At 43.6% G+C, this 19,750-nt stretch overlaps 1 protein-coding gene across 4 annotated transcripts in view; it reads left to right on the forward strand.

The window, feature by feature from the left end:
• Positions 1-19,750, forward strand: part of PLEKHG1 (pleckstrin homology and RhoGEF domain containing G1) — a 224,161-nt gene that overhangs the window by 146,138 nt on the left and 58,273 nt on the right. For all 4 annotated transcript variants that reach the window (XM_038526322.1, XM_038526319.1, XM_038526320.1 and 1 more), the window contains one exon: positions 17,972-18,072. In XM_038526322.1, coding sequence (XP_038382250.1) covers positions 17,972-18,072 — 101 coding nt within the window. The remainder of the gene's footprint in view (positions 1-17,971; positions 18,073-19,750) is intronic.

The raw sequence follows: 19,750 nt of genomic DNA on the forward strand, positions 1-19,750 counted from the left end.
AGTATAAGGTAAAGAAGGTTACCGATTAAATATATAAATTTACTTAATATTGAGACTTATCCGGCATCTTCAAAAACCACTTTTGTTAAGATCCAGTAGAAGAAAACTGCTTCAAAATAGGAAAAAAAGTAAAACATAATGAAGATCCCTTATGAGGAACACACAATTAAGAGGTCATCAGCTAGATTTATACCAAGGATAGTAAGCCTCATAAACAGGTTCAAAGGGGCTATTATTTGAGCAATTAAAAGCTATCACCTAAGAAATCTGGTTAGGAGGAGCAACTAAAAAATAGGAATTTCTCTAAAGCAGAGGCTGAACTTGATTATCCCCTGGAGAACAGGTACTAGTCTTGTCCCAAGCCACACCCTGGGCCAAGGAAACCTGCACTGGTTTTTCTAAAGCTCTCCAGATCCCAAAAGGCAATCGATGTTGAGGCCTACAGTCCTAAAGGGAATTCTTTGTTCCATTGTCATGAAACAAACAACCCATATCTAAAGACAACGCAAATTACCACCCCACATTCCCCCCGCAAAATATAACAAAATGTTGAAAAGCTAAAATCTGTGAGAACTAGATAGACCCAAATCCTGACTCTGCCACTTTCCTGTGTAATCCTTGGACAAGTTACTGAACTGTTCTATGTCTCTACATTTTCACCTGTGAAATGGAAATAATAGAGTCATGATGAAAATATATAAGGCTTTCCCTGCAAAATGCTTCACACAATGCTAGGCACCCAGCAAGCACTCAAATGAGAGTTGTTATTATATGATTATTAATATAATTGGAATTATTTGGAAAAGCCAGTAATTTCTGGTAGGTTTTAAAGTATCATCCGTTGTTGTGTTTGCTAATCTATGTTAAAATATGATTTCCGAAAATTATTTTAACTGTGCAGCTTAAAAACGGGTGGGTTCTATCTCATTGCAGTTTTTAGTTTCCCTGGTGTATCTACACGTAGTTGGAATTTGTTTCCAATATAAAGGGCTGCAGCGGTGGAAAGAAATTATTTGCAGAATTTTGAGTTGAGCTGGGTCAAACTGAGATTGATTGAAGGGCCAGATGCCAGCTGGGCCCTGGTCCCATAGCTGTGTGCCCATGGACGACCCGCCAATCTGACCTCAGCTTCATCCTGTGTAAATGAGTTTAATTCAAAAAGCTGAAATCTAAAGATGGCTGGAGATCTCATCTCCTCCAGTCTCAGCTCTCAAGAATGTAACCAGGAAATAAGCAAGTCCTTTGAGCAGCCAAAATAGATTATTTCAAACACTGAACAGTAATTCCTATGTCTTTACCCCAGGAAAGGCCTCAAGCTCTCACCAAGTGCCTATTTACCCCACATATTTAAAATAAGCTTAATTATTTGGTTTCCTCACCCTCAGCAAGGGAGGGGTGGGGGTTGATGTGACAGCCCTAAGGAGCCAGGGGAAAGAACTTAAAAGATTGCCTGATGTAAGGCCATCGGTCCCCCTGGTGATTTTCCTTGTGAATTCAGCCTTCGAGCATAACCCAAGTCCTTATTGATGAGCCAGAAGAGCAAGAAAAAACTTTCCTTACGTTTGGTACGCATCTAAAATCTAGCCTCTGGGCAGCCCAGGTAGCTCAGCGGTTTAGCACCGCCTTCGGCCCAGGGCCTGATCCTGGGGACCAGGGGCCAAGTCCCAAGTCCAGTCCCAAGTCAGGCTCCCTGCATGGAGCCTGCTTCTCCCTCTGCCTGTGTCTCTGTCTGTCTCTCTCTCTCTCTCTGTGTCTCTCATGAATAAACAAAATCTTTTAAAAATAAATAAAATCTAGCCTCTGATGCCTAGCCTTCATAAACAGAGTGATTTTCTAATTAGAGTAATTGATTTTTTAAGCATCTTCTGCTCTTCTAAAATATACATAATGTAAAATTTGCCATTTTAGCCTTTTTTTGAGTATACAGGTCAGTGGCATTAAACACTCATAATGTCACTGCTGCTCCTTTCTAGAACTTTCTTGGCATTCCAAACAGAACTCTGTATCCATTAAATGGCAATTCCCCATTTTCCCCTGTCCCCAGCCCCCAGCAACCGCCAGTCTGCTTTGTGTCTATGAATTTGCCCGAATTAAACAATATTTGTCCTTCGGTGTCTGACTTCTTTCGCTTACCATAATGTTACCAAGGTTCGTCCATGTTGTAACACGTACCAGGATTTCATTAATTACAATTCACTTTTAATACTTCGAGAAGATTCTTGTATAATAACCGATCCATTAACAGACGTGAGATGACACTTCCTGAGAAGTGAGAATCATCCTTGCTCCGCAAGGGGAAGTATTAAGAAAATAATAAAGACGTGATGAGAAGTTGCAAACATCTGTCCAACCCAAAGTGAAATGGAATGCTTGTTCTAAACGCGAAGATTCTTGTTTTGTTAAGCTAATGGGAAAGAATCCATAATGATTCTCGCGTCTGAATCATCGACACCCCTCTTCCCTAAAGTCGGCCCCTCACGGAAAAAAGGCTGCAGCCTACATCTGTGGTTGCAAATGGCAAAATCAAAATCACATTGAGGCAAAATTACTCCTCAATTTTCTGTGCAAGCTGCCTAAATGACATTATGGGGTGTGTGTGTGTGTGTGTGTGTGTGTGTGTGTGTGTGTGTGTGTTGGGAGGAGGCAAAGCAAGCCATTCCTTTCAGCTGCACTTTAAAATATTTTCTTCTGAAACAAACCTTTTTTTTCTCTTCGGATCAACAAGAAATGTTACAAGTGTTCCCTTCAGCTTTATAATGGGGCTCCCAGTTATGCTGTTAACCTTTCAGAAGCTGTAAGTGGGAGATGAGTCGGGAGGGGGGGGGGGGGGGGCGCAGCACTGGCCAGAGCCGCGGCCCTGCAAATCCAGAAGGGCTGAAAAGACACAGCTTTTGTCCAGTTTTCCATAAAGCAGTGGATAAATCTTACGACCCAGGGGTCTGTTTGTAGCCTTGTAAAGAGTGTTCCAAATGCAAATGTAGGTAGAGAAAAGGGTGTGAGTTAATCTACTTTTGATTAGGGGAGCCTTTCTTCTCTTGTGCTAAGCGGGGAGTTAGGTGGGTGGGAAGAGAGTGGAGAATGAAACGCGCGTCTTCAAGAGGTTGCGTGGCAAAAGCAAAATCGCAGTCCCCGGGACAAAGGGAGGGGAGGGAGCCGAGGAGGAATGCCGGCTTGAGTTACAATTCAATACAGCTTCAGCCTCAGGGAGTTTGAGAGCAGCCTGGCTCCTTAACCCTTGCCTTCCTGGCTCCGCTTCACCCACTTGGCCCGCAGACCTGGTATCAGGAATCCACCGCCTTGGTTCTGCACACGTGCAGGGCTGGGAAAGCTAGAGGCAACACCTGCAAATTGTTGACGTCAGTTTTGAGGGAGAGCAGGAGGTACAAAGGCATTCTTCACGGAGCTGGCCCAGTATGTGGATGACTCCAGCTTCCCCTATCGTGGAATCATAAATGCAAACGCTCAGGAGTGCCTGACCCTCAAGGGGTGGGAAGGATCCAGAAGGATTCCTGGGAAGAATCTTAGCCTGGGTTTGCCAGTAGGAGGGGCCACCTTGGCAGGGAAAATAAAATGCGTAAAGACAGTGAAGCCAGGGGACAGGGGACATTCCTGAAAGTGCCAGGAGTGAGTGCCTGTGGCTTGCGGGTAAGGGAAGAAAGTGGTTAGAGATGAGTCTAGAAAGGTAAACAGTGATGGAGGTCTTGAAGGACCTCTCCCTCCATGCTGAACGCTAGGGGAAGTCATTAAAGCATTTTATGCAGGAAGCATAACCTCAAATTTGCTAGTTCTAGAAAGATCACACTGGCTTCATTCTGAAAAGTTGGGGTCAGAGTCCCATAGAGGGATTAGTTAAGATGCTCATGCAGTAAGCATGGTGGGAGATCACCAAGACCAAAGCAGGGATGGGAGAGGGGAGGGGTCAGGTTCAAGACAGGTAGGAGAGGCAGGATTTAGTGTCTGGCTGGACAGAGCCAGTGAGAAGGCTGGGGTCTGGATGCTTTGCATGCATATGTCTCCGCTAACCATCTTTCAGACCTTCTCCCCCAAACGATGTTAATAGCAGGCTGCGCAAGCTTCCTATGAGTACCCATGGTAGAAGTTGTTATTGTTTTTGTTTGTTTGTTTTTGTTTTTTTACTACTAGAACATCACATAAATTTAATTCAGATGTAACAGCAATGTTAAAATCAATAAGTTTAATTTTTAACTGCACCAAGTAAACTTAGCCGTTTAAGTATTTTTAAAGTTAGAAGTTTTTATTGTAATTTGTCTGTGCAAATAGAGTTAATCTGCTTTTGAACCATAAGGGGTTCCAATCTGGCTACTTCCTTGCCCTCCTGAGGAGGAAGCAGGCACACAGGAGGCCACACAACAGCCATGCTACTAACCAGTGTGTGCTGGGTGTCGTGTGTAGGCAGGGTTCCTTGGATGGTCCTGGTTGGGTTTGTTTTGTTTTTTGTTTTTTTAAGATTTTATTTATTTATTCATGAGAGATACACAGAGAACGAGGCAGAGGCAGAGGGAGAAACAGATTCCCCACAGGGAGCCCGATGCAGGACTCGATCCCTGGACCCTGAGATCATGACCTGAGTAAAAGGCAGGTGCTCAACCACTGAGCCACCCAGGTACCCCTGGGCCTAGTCATTTAACTCACTGAATGGAGACAAGGCACAGGTTGTTGCATTATCCCTACTCAGAGGCTGAGGCAGTAGAGTTTGAGCAAGGCCAATAGGGGAGCTTCCGAGGGGCAGCTCCCAGCTCCAGGCTGTCTGCCCTTGTGGTCCAAGCACTTTCCACCATGCTGCATCCGGAGCAGAGGCCTTGGTGACGAATCTGCTGCCCTTGGGCCTATGTCATGCTCTCTCCTGATAGAAACCTACTGTCTTAGGAAAGCAGGTTTGCCACAGATGGAAGCTGCATCTAGTACAAGGAAAAGCATGTAATGTAACTCTGTACAGAGTTTTAAAGTGCTGCTACACAATATACACAATCTCTTGAAAGTTCACTTATGGAAACTTCATCCTAGGAGGTCAGTCTCCCTCTCCCTCACTTCTAAGTACCAAGGTGACCATGAGCCTTGTGCCTGAGATTTAGGATAGGAGAATAATTAGTTTTCCCCACATCACACGTTTTCCCCTGTGGGCACGAATTGAGACCAGGCTTCCAAGAGGATAGAAGGAAACCCCTGGATTTACCCCATTCAGGAGGCCCAGCACTCTGAGAAAGTCAGGTTTCTGAGGAGTGTCCCATCATGCTGGCCCACCTGCACTCCCATTCTACCCTCTGTTCCCCTGCAAATCTCCAAGTCCAGGCTGTTTCTGTGTCAATAAATAACTTCTGGTTAAGATTTTACTGTGATGAGATCAACAACAGCATAGCCAGAGAAGCAATAAGATATGTCCTTAGGGCTACTCATTGTTTTTGGTACAATGAACGGAACAGTTTAGCCTATGCATCTCCATATTTAGCCGTGGATTACCTAATGCCGCCAAGGCATAATCACATTCATCCGCATTGAAAAACTGCCCATAAAGAGATCAGCCCTTGTGTAGTTCTTTATTTTAATGTATACAGCCTCGTTGCATTGCAGTTTTCAAATAGAATAGCTTGACCTTGAGGGTCATTACCAAACTGTGTGACTCGGTAGATGGGAAGTTGAGCTAATGTCTTTCAGCTTTTTGCTCTCCCTACTTCATCTGGCCCAGGTAGCTCCAGCCCTTTGGCCTCATGGAAGCTCCATTTCAGGGTTAAAGTTCTAAGTAAAGTAGCCCAAATAGCACTAGACTTTTGTCTCTGAGGCCTTGTTTCCCCTCCATCAAGTGAATGGCTGCCTGAGCACCTACTGCGTACAGGTCAGTTGCTATAGTTCCTGTCCCAGTAAAAGAGACTAGAAAGTGTTCCAACTCCTTAAATAAATCATTTAGTGAATTATCATCCAATACATGCTTAGGTTAACCCGTACAATCACCGGTGATGCATATGTAGCAAACTGCGTATCTGTTTTAATGGGCCATTATTTGGTATCCTTATTTCACAATTTCTGGCCCCTTAGAATTTGGAGTGACAAGTGGGTGGCAATTTGATTTGTGAGCAGGAAATGTTTTTGCTGCAGAAATCACATGCATTTGATGTGAACCTTTAAGCCATCCATGTACTGAAGTGATATGCAGAGCTCTGTGAAGGAAGTTGGAGCCCCGTGATAAAAATTCAGGCTGACTTATGCAAAAGGGCATTCCAGAAGTTACTCCAATAAGCTTACCACTTAAATGCGTCCCATGTGGGGCAGCAGCACACCTACCACAATGGCTCTCCAGAGTTGAAGGGAGCATTCCTCTGCGGGTCCCACACTTTTACCTGCCTGCATCCCATTTCATCCATCAGCCTTTTCCTGTGGCAAAGGCCATGCCGTCAGAGCTGCTACTTCTCTCTTCGTTTCTGCTTGATCTTCATTTGATAGCAATTGCCAATTCTAGAGTTTTTAAATGTTCTGCTTTCGAGGGTCTCCATCGTGTGAAGTTTGTTCAGTATACTTAAACATAGTGTGGTCCTGGGAGAGCCAGAAGGATTCATTTGTGAGGCTCCCACATGGCTGCTTTGGAAAAGAATGTGTTCCTATTGGAGGGAGCTACACAGAGCCATGCACAGAAAGAGGAAGGGAGTGGCTGACCTGTGGGGTGGCCAGCAAGGGAAGGGGGTAACGTTTTCAAGGAGAAGCCAGAGGGAAGGAAGAGAACTTGTCAACTGAACGGGACAAGGAGGTGTGTGCCAACATTGAAGGCCAAATGCCAGTTGGTTGAAAACTGGCATGCTTGGCTGCTGGAAAAGCATGCCTTGGGACATGGGTCAATGAACACACGAACGAGGTGGGCTCGATGTGTAAGTGGACTGATACTAATTCAGTGATGTGACAATCCTGGAATGTGCTAGGACGTGCTAGGGGCCGAGTCAATGGTTATCTTTGGTGGGCTCCTTCCTCAAACCTAAGAAAAGCCACATTCAGCTCTCAGATGAAGTCGACAGTAAACATGTCCTACAATTTAAAGATCCTGTGTTAATAAGGACTAAAGCTTTAGAAGCAGTAATGTAGGCTTTCAGTGCACGCTACGGTCAGCTGGTCCTGGTTTGAATGTGACTGAATCACTCGCTCTCTGTGTGACCTTGGAAAACAATTGAAATTTTCTAAACTCCCAGTAAAGTGGGACTAATAAGCGGGCCCACCTCCCGGGGCTGTTGTGAAGATTAAGTAAAATAATGCATATAAAGTAGTGAGCTCGGTACCTAGCAATAAACCTAAATGTAATCCGACTCATAATAGTAAATAGCAGTGAGGAGGCGTTAAACTTCAGATGATCTAATAATGTAAATTTATTTTACTGATCTTTTATTTTATTTTCTTTCCCATATACAAAATCCTTTGGGCTTTATTTAATTTTCCTTAATTACCATGTTTCAAATTACACCAGCAGGACTGTGATTATAATTGAGATGAATCAGTTCTCATTTTCAGGTACTTAAAGCTTCGCCAGGACATCACATCTCTTTGCTGTTTTCCTCTTTAAGGATTATAGCCACATCTAATTGTCTCTGTCTGCTTCCTTTCCCGGCTTGGGGGACCTGGAGAATAAAATGGCAGTAAAATAAGGATGCTGAGTAAGTTAACCCAGTGAGGGGGAAGACTTAAAAAGAGAGTTGGAGAAAAGTAGGGTGATGGGGCGGGGGGGGGCTACTCAAGAAGTGTATAATAAAGGTCCATTGCTTTCCTGTCTCCTTAGCACCCACTGGGATGCTGTTGTTGTGCTTCATTCCAGATGGTTCTGGCAAATTCTCTGATTGCCCATTCTGAAGATTTTAAACATACTTTGCATTTATGCATATTCCATAAGCCTTTAGATTTCCAAGGAATGCTTTGCTTTTTTTTGGTCCTTAGAAATGACAATGGGATTAAAGAGTATAGGAAAAAAAAGCAGTGGTGGGTTTCAAAAAAGTTTAGGAAGATAGCTTCAGCAGGACTTCTTCAGGGGCATGTGTCTACCACTCTTAAGAGCTTTTACATGTGAGAATATTTCAGTATAATCTGAAAACAGGTTTTTAAAATAAATATCTAACAAAGCCAATAGAAAATTAAGTTTCCTGCCATGTTTTTGTTACAGAAGGGACTCTTGTAGGAACTTTTCGGTTCCAACATGGTAAGATAAGAGATTAATTGTAGTGGTATATTTGCACCAAACTTCTTTTTAATTTTATGACATTTTTAGATCTATTTGCATTTATGTACATCAAATTCTTCCTCTGGATGTCAATATGAAGTTAATAAAGATGATTGATTTCCATAATGGTTGTCGGAAGCACAGGAAAAGATGGGCATCCAGTTGCTTGAAGAACTCTAATATATTAATGCTAATCTGGTTTCTTCTATCATTTGATTACTGTAGACTACCAGTTCGCATGTATTTTCTGTTTAAAGTCTTTGGGGGAAAACCAAATATACCCAGTCATCTTTAAGCAAAGATCTATTTCTCTTTCTACTCAGCATTGCTGTTTGTAACAGAATTCCTGTCTGCCCCCTCCAGGTTTCTCTTTCTGGGAAGACCTGCCCAATCCTCCCCCATTTCTAGGCAGGCTGCTCCATCTCCTGCCTGAGAGGAACCTCCTAGCTCCCTCTCCAAGGAGGGAGACCTGAAACAATGGAGGGGACTGAACCCACCATATCATTTGTCACAGCTTAGCAAGAAGGCCATTCCTGACATTTTTTACTGATGTCTTAGGTATTGAAAGTATTATACTAGGTAAATGAGGCTGAAAGCTCCCAGTTTTTTTATGATTCTTTTACTCAAATATCTCAGAGCCATTAATTCTGACTTTCACATATCGCCAATTAAGATCAGCCTCTCTACCATCAGTTAGGGAAACTGAGTGAGAACTGATATCACTCCAGGAACAGAAGTGGCTTTGAACTCGCCCCCTTCTGCTCCCCCCTCTCCTGTGTGCCCGTGGGTCTTCCTCTCTTGCTCTTCTCCCTCTCTCTCTCCCTGTCTTCTTTCCCCTCCTTTACTTTCTACTTTCCTTTTTCTTGCCTCTTCTCTTCCCCCCCTTTCTGCTCCCCTCCATTCATTCTTCTCCCCCCTTCCCCATCTCTACCCTCCTCCCCCACCCCCAGCAAGATTGCCAAAAAAGAATTTGTCCTGCTGATGATACATTGCATTTTCAGCACGGTTCTCCGCAGTGTCAGGAACTACGTTATATAGACTCAGGGAAAACATTGTTCCCACAATAAGAGCTTTGTTTCCAGCTTGATGAAGTGGCCAGAGACCCCCAGCTCCCATTTCTTTCACTGTACCTTCCTCCCCGTGGATGTAGGCAGAGAAATAAGAGAAAAGAGATCAGCTGGGAGATTAGACTTCTGATACTTTATCTGCAGGTTACAGAGGGAGATTTTACTATAAGCCCTAGTCAGTGGCTTATTTGGAAGAAAGATAAAGGGTTTCTTTCTTTATATTCCCACAGCACTTTGTAAATAATTCCCATAACACATCGTCATACTGTGACTTCTTTCTTTTAAAAGTGTCTTTTTCCTGTCCTCTCTCATGAGCCCCTGGAGCTCAGGGGTCACAACTACTTGTTTCCAGATGCACCCACTTAATACAGAAACTCACATTGGATGGACCCCCAAAAATCTTAGTACATTATAATAAAACTATTGAATAGAATACAATGCAGCCACTATAAAAAACGAGAAAGGATTCTATTGACATAGTCATGTGTGTTTATATACATTGAGTGGAAAAAGCCAAGTTGCGAATGAAGCATAGATCTCATTTTTGACAAATGCCATCATGCCCCACAACACGCCCAGAAACATGCATACCAGATCATTAACCAGAGTTACCGCTGGAGAGTGACACCTGCGGAGAAAAGGAAGGTCCTTGAAGAGGGAGAGGGAAGTTTTTTCGTTATATGCTCTGACTCATTAGAATTTTTTCTATGGCAAAAAACGAAGCTGACCCATGTCATTTTGGCCACTCCCTGTCCCACTCAGATAGACAGTGTTCCTAGGCCGGACTCCCCAGGAGAGGGGCTTGTCTTCCTCTCTTCCACCTCTTATCTTGTCCCTTGACCTGGCTCTAATAGTCACCTCGCCAGAAAGTATTTTCTTGTCATTCCAGGCTTCTTCCATCTACCTTCTACCTTCTCCTTCCCTTTACCCTCTCCTTTTCCTACACCTACCACCATCCTGTTCTTGGGTGCATGGGTGTGTGGGTGCATGCATGGATGCATGGGTATGTGGGTACATGCATGGGTGCATGAATGTGTGGGTGCGTGCATGGATGCATGGGTACATGGGTGTGTGGGTGCATGCATGGGTGCATGGGTGTGTGGGTACATGGGTGTGTGGGTGTGTGCATGGGTGAACAGATCAATCCATCAATCCTCCCTGGTCCTATATCTCTTCCAGTTACTGTTCCTTCCCGTGTAACCCAACATCTCAAAATTTATATTCCTGGTACCCACTTCCAAATCAGCCTGCAACTCTCTCTAGTTACTGTACTCAGGACTCCGTTATGCTCACTCAGCCTCCCTGAGACTGTCTGGAAGAGGTGGGCTGGCCAGACTCTGTCTCTAAGACCTCAGGGCTCCTCCGAGACCCCTCATCACTGCTCCCACTCAGGGGTGAGTCTCCTCAGCATGAGCCCCAGCGTTCTGTGCTGCCCATGGCCTTGCAGCTCATAATTTACTTTTCTGATTTCCTTTGCAAGGGCTCTTTGGTGTCCTCACTGCCACTGGAGACTCCCTGGAGGTGTCATGGCCTGCTGACCCTCACCGAGGTTGCAATTCGCAAACACTGAGCTAGCTACCCTGAAACTGCTTTTTTGTGGTTAGGTGCTTGACGTGGCTGTGGACTCTGAAGAATGGGAGAATATTTTGGCCTCCCTGTTCTGTCCATGCTGCTGAAGCCCGGAGCTGCACAGCCATGTGCTTCTAGCTCCCCACGGAGCTTTCTGAGCAAACTGCTCTTCCAGATCTGGTGTTTAACAAACTTCTGGGAGATGTCCTGCCGTTACCTTTGTCTTCACACATGCAAAACCCATGCCCTGTCTTTGCCCCTGGACCACACCCCTTTTCTCTTCAGGTCTCTCAGGAATGGGGAGAGGAAGTGCATGAGTGGGGATTTGGACAGGGCCGGGGATTCTGAACCAGTCATACTCATCGGGATGTTCCTGAGAGCACTATTTGTAAAGGAGATAATGCCTGGAAAACAAAACTCCTATTTCTTCTCAGATCTGTGATTCTAAGAACATGATGAGCAAGCTAGAACCCTGTGAAGACCCACTATGTAGATGAGCTAGGCCAAAAGATAGGCCTGGTCTCCTTTAACTGCAAATCCATAGAGGTGTTTCTCAGTGTTTTACCTGGGTGTGAGGCAGTCCAGCACAGCATCTACCAGCCAGCCAACAAGGCCAAGAACCGCCCCACCAGGGCGTCTGCAGGCCTCGCCAGCAGGAGAAGCCCGGAGTGAGTTTTGTCTCACCAACAACCTGGCAAAGAAGATCAGGAAGAAGGATGGGAGCTGGTGGGTCCTCTTCCCAGAGGGAGCATTCCAACTCTCTCCAGGCTGAAGCCAAGTAGATGGGAAGATGAGGGGCTGGTCTTCCTACCTTTCAATTCACTCACTGCCACTTAGGACAAGAAAATGTCTTGTTGGTGGGAACCTGGGTGGCTCAGTGGTTGAGCATCTCCCTTTGGCTCAGGGTGTGATCCTGGGGTCCTGAGATCGAGTCCCACGTCAGGCTCCCTGCATGGAGCTTGCTTCTCCCTCTGCCTGTGTCTCTGCCTCTCTCTGTGTGTCTCTCATGAATAAATAAATTAAAAAAAAAAAAAAAGTGTCTTGCAGTAAGGGGAACAGTGCCCCTCCTCTTCAGCATGGAAAGCGAGGAGTGAGAAGCACAGACTCCCTTCTCCTTGTTGAGGAGAAAGAATTCCAGTCCCCTTCAAGGTCCTTCCAGGCAAACTAAAAATCAAATTGACATGAAAAGGTTTAACAGGAGAAAATAGAATTTAATAGCATGTATACAGACAGACATGGAAATTCCAAAATTCCAAAGACAGGCACAGTGAGGTATACAAGTTATCTTGTACTGAGGAGATGGGGCAAGGGTCTGGGACTTCAGAGGAAAGGAATGCAATTTACAGAAAGATGAAAAAAGTAAATGTTTGGTAAACAAACGTTTGCTGGGCCACTCAGCAACAATGGGACAAAGAGAGGACTTTGCTCAAAGTGGCCCTGCCTAGGTCCCTCCCCATCTACCATACCTAGTTCCTATTGTAATGTAGTTATCTATGATGAGAGCTCTCTCTCTCTGGAGCAGTCCTCACTCTCAATTCTTTTTAGGCATTTGACAGGGAAGTAAAGAGCTTTCTCTGAAATTGCTAGGTCTTTATTGCCTTTTTTAAAAGATTTTATTTATTTATTTGGGGGGGAGGGGCACAGAAGCAGACTCCCGGCTGAGCAGGAAGCAGAATGGGATGTGGAGCTCGATCCCAAGGCCTCAAGATCACAACCTGAACCAAAGGCAGACACTTAACCGACTGAGCCATCCAGGCATCTCAGGTTTTGATTGCTTTCTAACTCAAAATAGTCTTCACGCTAAAGCTGCCCATCTTGGGACAGCCTGCCATCGGCCTCGACATCCTGAAAGCCAACAGTGTCCTCGCACCGTGACTCTCACCCTTCACTGGCTCCTTCCTCTCCTTCATGCCTCTCTCTAGAACCTGTGGAAGGCTTGGTCTAGGTTTACCTGCACTGCTGTGCTGGTCTAACTGGCCTCCCCACCCCAGTTTTACAGCTTCTGTTTTTTCTTTGCTGGTGCTGGGGTGGTCTGTGGTCTCCCTCCATCCTTCAGTGGTTGCCACCGCCAACAGAGCATGGAAGATCTCCATGATCAGTCCTATCGTTGCACTGCAGCCCACCTCCGGGGTCTGTGTATGGGTTCTGGGGCCTTGCTCTCTTGGCCTATCTCTGCACCTGTAAATGTCCTTCCTGACTGCATCCTGCCTACCTGACCCTGTGCCTCTCTTGGCACTCTTCTACTTCCTGGATGCTGTCTCCTTCCTCTACGTCTAGACTGCTGGTTATCCTTAAAGATTCTGTTCCACTCGTGCCTCCTCTAGAGAGCCTCTCCCAGCCTTGGAATCAACCACTTCTTTCTCCTCCACCTCCCCTCTCTGCCGCACTGAATATTTATCAGCCATGTGGCCTACACACTGTATTCTACTTATTTGTTTACACTTGCCTTTCAACGACACAGGGAGCTCCTTGCAGGGAGGAATCATGTTTTATTCATTTTTTTTAATTCCTAGCTTGTAAAACAGAACTTGGCACACATTCTTAGGTCCTCAAAAAAAAAAGGGGGGGGGGAGATGAGGAGAGGGTTTGTATGAATGAATGTGAATGCTTTTAAACTATAAATGGTTATACAAGTGTAGGTTATTGTGATATCAATGGCGTCCCAGTGTAATACATGGGATTTAGAGGGCAGGTTTTGGGAGAAACAGATGACTGCATTCTAGAAAAGGTGGGAGGTTTGGAGAAACAGGAAAAAATGCTTCCTTCAAAATAAAGACCAAAGAAAAAAAATCTTACATAGGAGTTATATCAAAGGGCTTGGAATTTGGAAGTGCTAAAAACAGAAAAACCAACCAAAAAGAGTCAACTCTAAAACCACTAGGTCAAACTTTGAAACGTCAGCAAGAAGATTAAGGAACGGAATCTTTTTGTCTCACATACAATGGACTCTAGCAAGAGAAGGGGCGGGAAGGAGTGGTAGAGGTGTGACGTATGGGGAGACTTCAGAGTTCTGAATCAGCATTTCTTTCCCTCTTGTGGTTTATCTTTGTTGAGCAGATTATAATTTTAAAATGTTTTAAATGTTATTTAAGAGGAAGAAGGAAAATGGGGGTGGGGACATTAATTCTATAGGTGTCTTGGAGAAATAAGAGGAACTAGTAAGGATGTTCACTTTGAGTTTAAACCTGAATTGGAATTCTGTCCATTTTTTTATGTATTCATAAGAGACACAGAAAGAGGCGGAGATATAGGTAGAGAAAGAAGCAGGCTCCCTGTGGGAAACTCAGTGTGGGACTCAGCCCCAGGACCCCAGGATCATGACCTGAGCCACCCAGGTGCCCCAAATTCTGTCCATTTTTATAGCATCTCTGCTGGAGGGCTGCCTAGATCAGTGCTTCTCTATATGTGGGGAGGGACAGGGACACATGTGCGTGTTTTCTGTCAGTTACACACTGACACTTTGTAAAATACAATAAAAAGTGAATTGCCGGGATCCCTGGGTGGCTCAGCGGTTTAGCGCCTGCCTTTGGCCCAGGGCGTGATCCTGAAGACCCCGGATCTAGTCCCACGTCAGGCTCCCTGCATGGAGTCTGCTTCTGTCTCTGCCGCACCCCCTCCCCCGTCTCATGAATAAATAAATAAAATCTTTAAAAAATAATAATTTTTTTAAAAAGTGAATTGCTAGAAAAAGAAAATAGAAGAAATCAGACATGCAAATGACAAGCCCCAATTTACCATTAGAGCCAATGGATTGATCCCATTCTGTCAGAATGCTGTGAGTTTCCACATGCTTACTCTCAATTTCTGCACTTACCTCGTTGTAGTTTGGAAACAGTTTGCAAACTGGCTTCCCTTTCCATTTACCACACTTTAAATTGCACCAAGTTAGTCTTTACTTAGATGTTTTCAACATTACAGGCAATGAAAACGTTAATGTGAAGAGGACACTCACAAATTGTGGAATCTCAAGGAGATCCTAAGGACATAAATTGATTCAAAAATAAATAGGATTTAAAATGGCATAATAGGTATTTTTTTCCAGTGGTGGAAAGCTCTTGTGTTTATCTCCCCGCCTTATCCTTTACCCAGTAGAGTGAATTCTTTGATCTTCTTGGAAAATAATTGTTTTCAATGCAAAAGTTTTAAATTGATCCTTCATTGTTAACTGTAGGGTAGCCATAGATGCTGACATCAAGCCAATAAAATTAATAAGCAGTGTGACAGGCTCTAATAAATTTCATTGGTGTCTTTACTCTGTCATTTGAGCACAGACCCAACTGTTATTATCACTGAGCTTCGAACCTCTTATTTTGGCTGGAGATGATTATAGCTGCTAATGCAGTGCATGCTACAGTAGTTCCCAGTAACTGGTTTAGGGTTAAAGTATCATATTTAAAAGACTTAATTATGATCAGTAGGGAGAACAAGTTGTGGCCATATGACTTTGATCTGTTTTCTAGAGTGGCCTACAAAAATTTGGACTCCTAACGATCTATTTTCTCAACAATTTCAGAAAACGAGCAGCTTTTAAAATCTTGTTTCCCTACCATGGACTGGGGGGTTTTGAAACTCTTTCATTTGGAAAGAGGCCATTATTTGTTGGAAGTGGGCCATGCTTCTTTGTCTCTAACCCCAGCTGAAATTCTTGAAGCCCCTTAACTCAGTCTTTCTCTCACATGAAGAATTTGGTATCAGGTTTCCACAAATGAACAAGCTCTTCCCTTGAAGTAAGAAAGAGGATTGTGCATTTTCTCACTTAAACCCCATGGCAGCCAGCAAGGTGAATTTGGCATGCATACGTCATCCTTGTCCTACCCTTTATCCTGCTATTTGGTGTGGCTCATGCTTCTCCATATCCTTCTGTTTTAAGTTCATGCCCGTCTCTAACCTTCTGTTTTACTGCTTTAACTTTGCATATGATGTGTCCTTTGAAAGTGTTGATCAGAGTATAAACAGCTATCCAATGTAAGCTTTCAATGCAAGTTAAATATTAGCCCATCTTTTTGTACCATGTGTAATTTTATATAACTATCGATGAGCACATTTATGTTTTTGAGGAAGTACAGGTTAGGTTTACATGTTGTTCAGAAGATATTCGCTTCACTTCTAGCTTTCTTTAGCATTTTTTATTTAGGTGCTAACTCTGTGTCCTCTGCAGATACTTAAGCTCCTTATAATTGTTCTGGTTTTTTATTTTTAAAGATTTATTTATTTATGATAGACATAGAGAGAGAGTGAGAGAGAGAGAGGCAGAGGGAGAAGCAGGCACCATGCAGGGAGCCCGACACGGGACTCGATCCCGGGACTCCAGGATCGCGCCCCGGGCCAAAGGCAGGCGCTAAACCGCTGAGCCACCCAGGGATCCCCAATTGTTCTGTTTATACAATAAGGAGGCTACGTCTTGCTATTGTGGCCCTGGGGTGCCAATTAGACTTAAACCTTGTGAATTTAATTTCTTGTTGAGATCACCACTGTCTTGGGGGCACCTGAGTGGCTCAGTGGGCTAGGTGTCTGCCTTCAGCTCAGGTCATGATCTCAGGGTCCTGGGTTTGAGGCCCGCATGGGCTCCCCACTCAGTGCAGAGCCTGCTTCTCCCTCTGGCTCTGCCCCTACCAGCATCCCCACCAGCTCATGTTCTCTCTCATTCTCTCTCAAATAAATAAATAAAATCCTTTAAAATGAATGAATGAATGAATGAATGAATGAATGAATGAATGAATAAAAGAGGGAAAGGGTTTCTAAACACTGCTTCCTGCATGCCAATGATTGTAGTGTTAAAGAACTAGGTTGGTAAGCTATGTGATGCAGTCTGTGCAATGTGCTCCTGAGAACGTTAACGGTGAAGCCCTGCCTGTTTTTCCTTTGAGGAACATAAAGAGCATGGGAGAATGAATGTGGCTTAGTAAAAGGGAGAAAGAAGAATTATCTGATGGTTCTTAAATTTCAGTTTCTCCTTTGGCTGGTTGCACCTCCTACATGCTATTGTGTTTGCAATGGGACATTGGAATGTGGCTGGAGCCTGGGATTTGCACAAGGCCCGTTCCTTCTCAAGCTGCACAAGGCCATGTGACGTTTGGTCGAGGGCCATAGTACATTATGCAGCCCAGGGCAGGGGATTGTATTTATTTTTTATTTTACGTTATTTCAGCTGTTTTCACTTTTTTCTTTATTGTTTTCTTACCTCCTACCGAGTTCTTTTTTCAAGCATTGCTGGGGAAGTGGGGGGAACACTCAGTTATGAACTCTCACACCCAGGGTGGAAAACAGCTTTCTCTCAGGAGCTCGAAGCTCCTAAGCCATGAACACTTAACCCACTGTGGCTCTGAGCCCGCATTAGCCCTGCTTGGGGAGCTGTTGCTATGTTAAAATATATAAAATCTTCCAAAGTTTTCCATGGATCGCCTAACATAGCCTACTAGTTAGCATACATGAGTTATGTGCTCATTAAAATAAAAAGAGAGGATTTTTTTTTCTATAAATTGATGTTTGAGGAAGAATTTGGTTCTCTACTTTAACAAAACGTAGCTTCCGGATTTCAAGGTTATGTTTAAACAACGCTTTCTTTCCCCCAGTTTATTGAGATATAAATCACATATAACATTGTATTAGTTTAAGGTGTACAACATAATGACTTGGTACGTGTGTATTTTGTGAAATGATCACCACAATGAGTGTAGTTAACAGCCATCACCACACACAGTTATAAATTCTTTTTCTTGTGATGATAAAATTTTAAGATCTGTATTTCTGGCTTTCCACTAAATTAATTTGAGTAACTTTTTATCATATAAATAAGTCAAGGAAGCAGAAGATGATGTTTTTATGCCAAAACTCTGACATTATGAGAAACTATGGTCATTATATTATCCATATAGGGAAGCTCTAATACACTTGGGGGGTATGTAGCCTAATGTATACCATAATCCTTCTTGCTCAAACTCCCTGTTCTATAAATAGGTAAGTATTGTCATCATTAATAAAAGAGACACTCTGTATTCCATAGTATAATTAATGAGCACATTAGTATAGTAATTACTTGAAACTGATATGAGAGATTCATCTTGCATAACTAAAGATGACTTGGAGAAGGACAGGAGTGTTTAAGACATCCTTCTCATTAATTTCCCAGGATTACCTTGACTGCATCAGGGACCAAACAAAACTTCCTCTGGGGACAGAAGAAAGATCAGCCCTCTTTGGAAACATTCAGGATATCTACCATTTCAATAGGTAAGTGAACACTCAAGAGATCGTTCTCACCTGGGAATATTAGGACTTTCAGATGAATACAGCCGAAGAACACTTTACCTGTAATCCTTGATCCAACTTCATACATTTCAGTGTGCTATCATGCCACGAAGTCTTTTTACCTAGAAGCATCCTTGTTCTAGAAGAGCCTCACATTTATTTAATATTCCATCACAATCCATCCTCCTGGCTCAGAGAAGAGACCTGTTTGCCCTGACAGAGCAGTGATATTGTCCTTCTGCAACACAACATGAACAGGACATCCAAAAATGCATGCGCGCTTAGTCTGCGGCATCCCCAGCTCCACTGGAATTTCTAAAATTTTTCTTCTGCCTGGGGAGTGGGCAGGACAGAGTAAACACACAAATACTTTAAGTCAAAATGTACTAATTCAAATTAATTAATAATTTAAATGATTAATTGAAACATACATTAAGTACTTTCTACGTAAAAGACACAGGGCTTAGGAAATCTGCTAAAGGGGCTGGGACAAGCAAATTGGTTAGTATTATATATTGTGAAACTGCTACCAGGCAGCAGGCAAGTTAAGAGCACAGACTCTCATTTCCAATGTGTCTGGGTTTGCAACGCCCCTGAGCTGTGTAGATATTCTTGGGTGAGTCTTTAAATGGAGTGGAAGAACTAACTCCCTCCCTACAGGTCTGTGTTTATGTCTTCCTTTCTCAATGAAGCTTGCCGGACACCCACGCAACACCTCACCTGCTCTGTTCTTCCTTCTGGCATTTGTCAGATTCTAACACCCTCTATGACTGACTTTTGGTCTACATCTGTTGTTTCTTTCCTCCCCACCCCCACTCATGGAACACTCACCAAGGACAGGGGTCTGTTTTGTCACTGCCCAGGTACCTAAACAGTGCTTGGCCCATAGGAGGCATACAAGCTTCTGGGGAATGAATGAATGGAAATGATAAGAATATCTGTCTCTGTGGTTACTGTGAAGCTTCATTGTGTTCATTCACCAAAAGTGCCTAGCTCATTGCCAGCACAGAAAAAGCACCAAAATATCCACCAATGACAAAATTGATTTTCTTATAGTAAAATCCCATTATAAATACTGCAGTGCCCTGTCATTGCATGACTCAACCACAAAGCAAATTATAAATCTTATCCATTTTTGCTTAATGAATTTGGTATATGTGACACCTGGTGCACAGGATCCGCATCTCCTTTGCTACTTTTGAACCCCTAGCACAAGCCCAGCCTCTTGGAGACCTGCATATAGAATTGCATCAACTCCTCCTTTCATTTTGAAAGCCTAGGATATAAAACCGATCAGTGTTGCAACATCTCCCTGATTTGACTCAGAAGACTTTGGAAATTGGTCTGCTTGTTCCAAGACTGTGGTTCTCAACCTGAACTATACTACTACAATCACCTGGGAAGCTTTTAAAATATACATACATACATACATATATATATATATATATGATGGACCCCACCCCCAGAAATTGTAACAAATTGGATTGGGATGGAGCCAGGGCATCAAAAGTTTTTAAAAGACCCCCAGATGTTTGTAATGTACAGCTGTGGCTGGGAAATACTGTGTACATAAAATAAAACATAATAATAAGAAGAAAATAAAGGAAGGTCATAAAGAAATTGAATTAGGCTGGGGCTCCTTGGTGGCTCAGTCGGCTAA

The sequence above is a fragment of the Canis lupus genome, chromosome 1 (assembly GCF_011100685.1).
Source record: "Canis lupus familiaris isolate Mischka breed German Shepherd chromosome 1, alternate assembly UU_Cfam_GSD_1.0, whole genome shotgun sequence".
Taxonomy (NCBI): domain Eukaryota; kingdom Metazoa; phylum Chordata; class Mammalia; order Carnivora; family Canidae; genus Canis; species Canis lupus.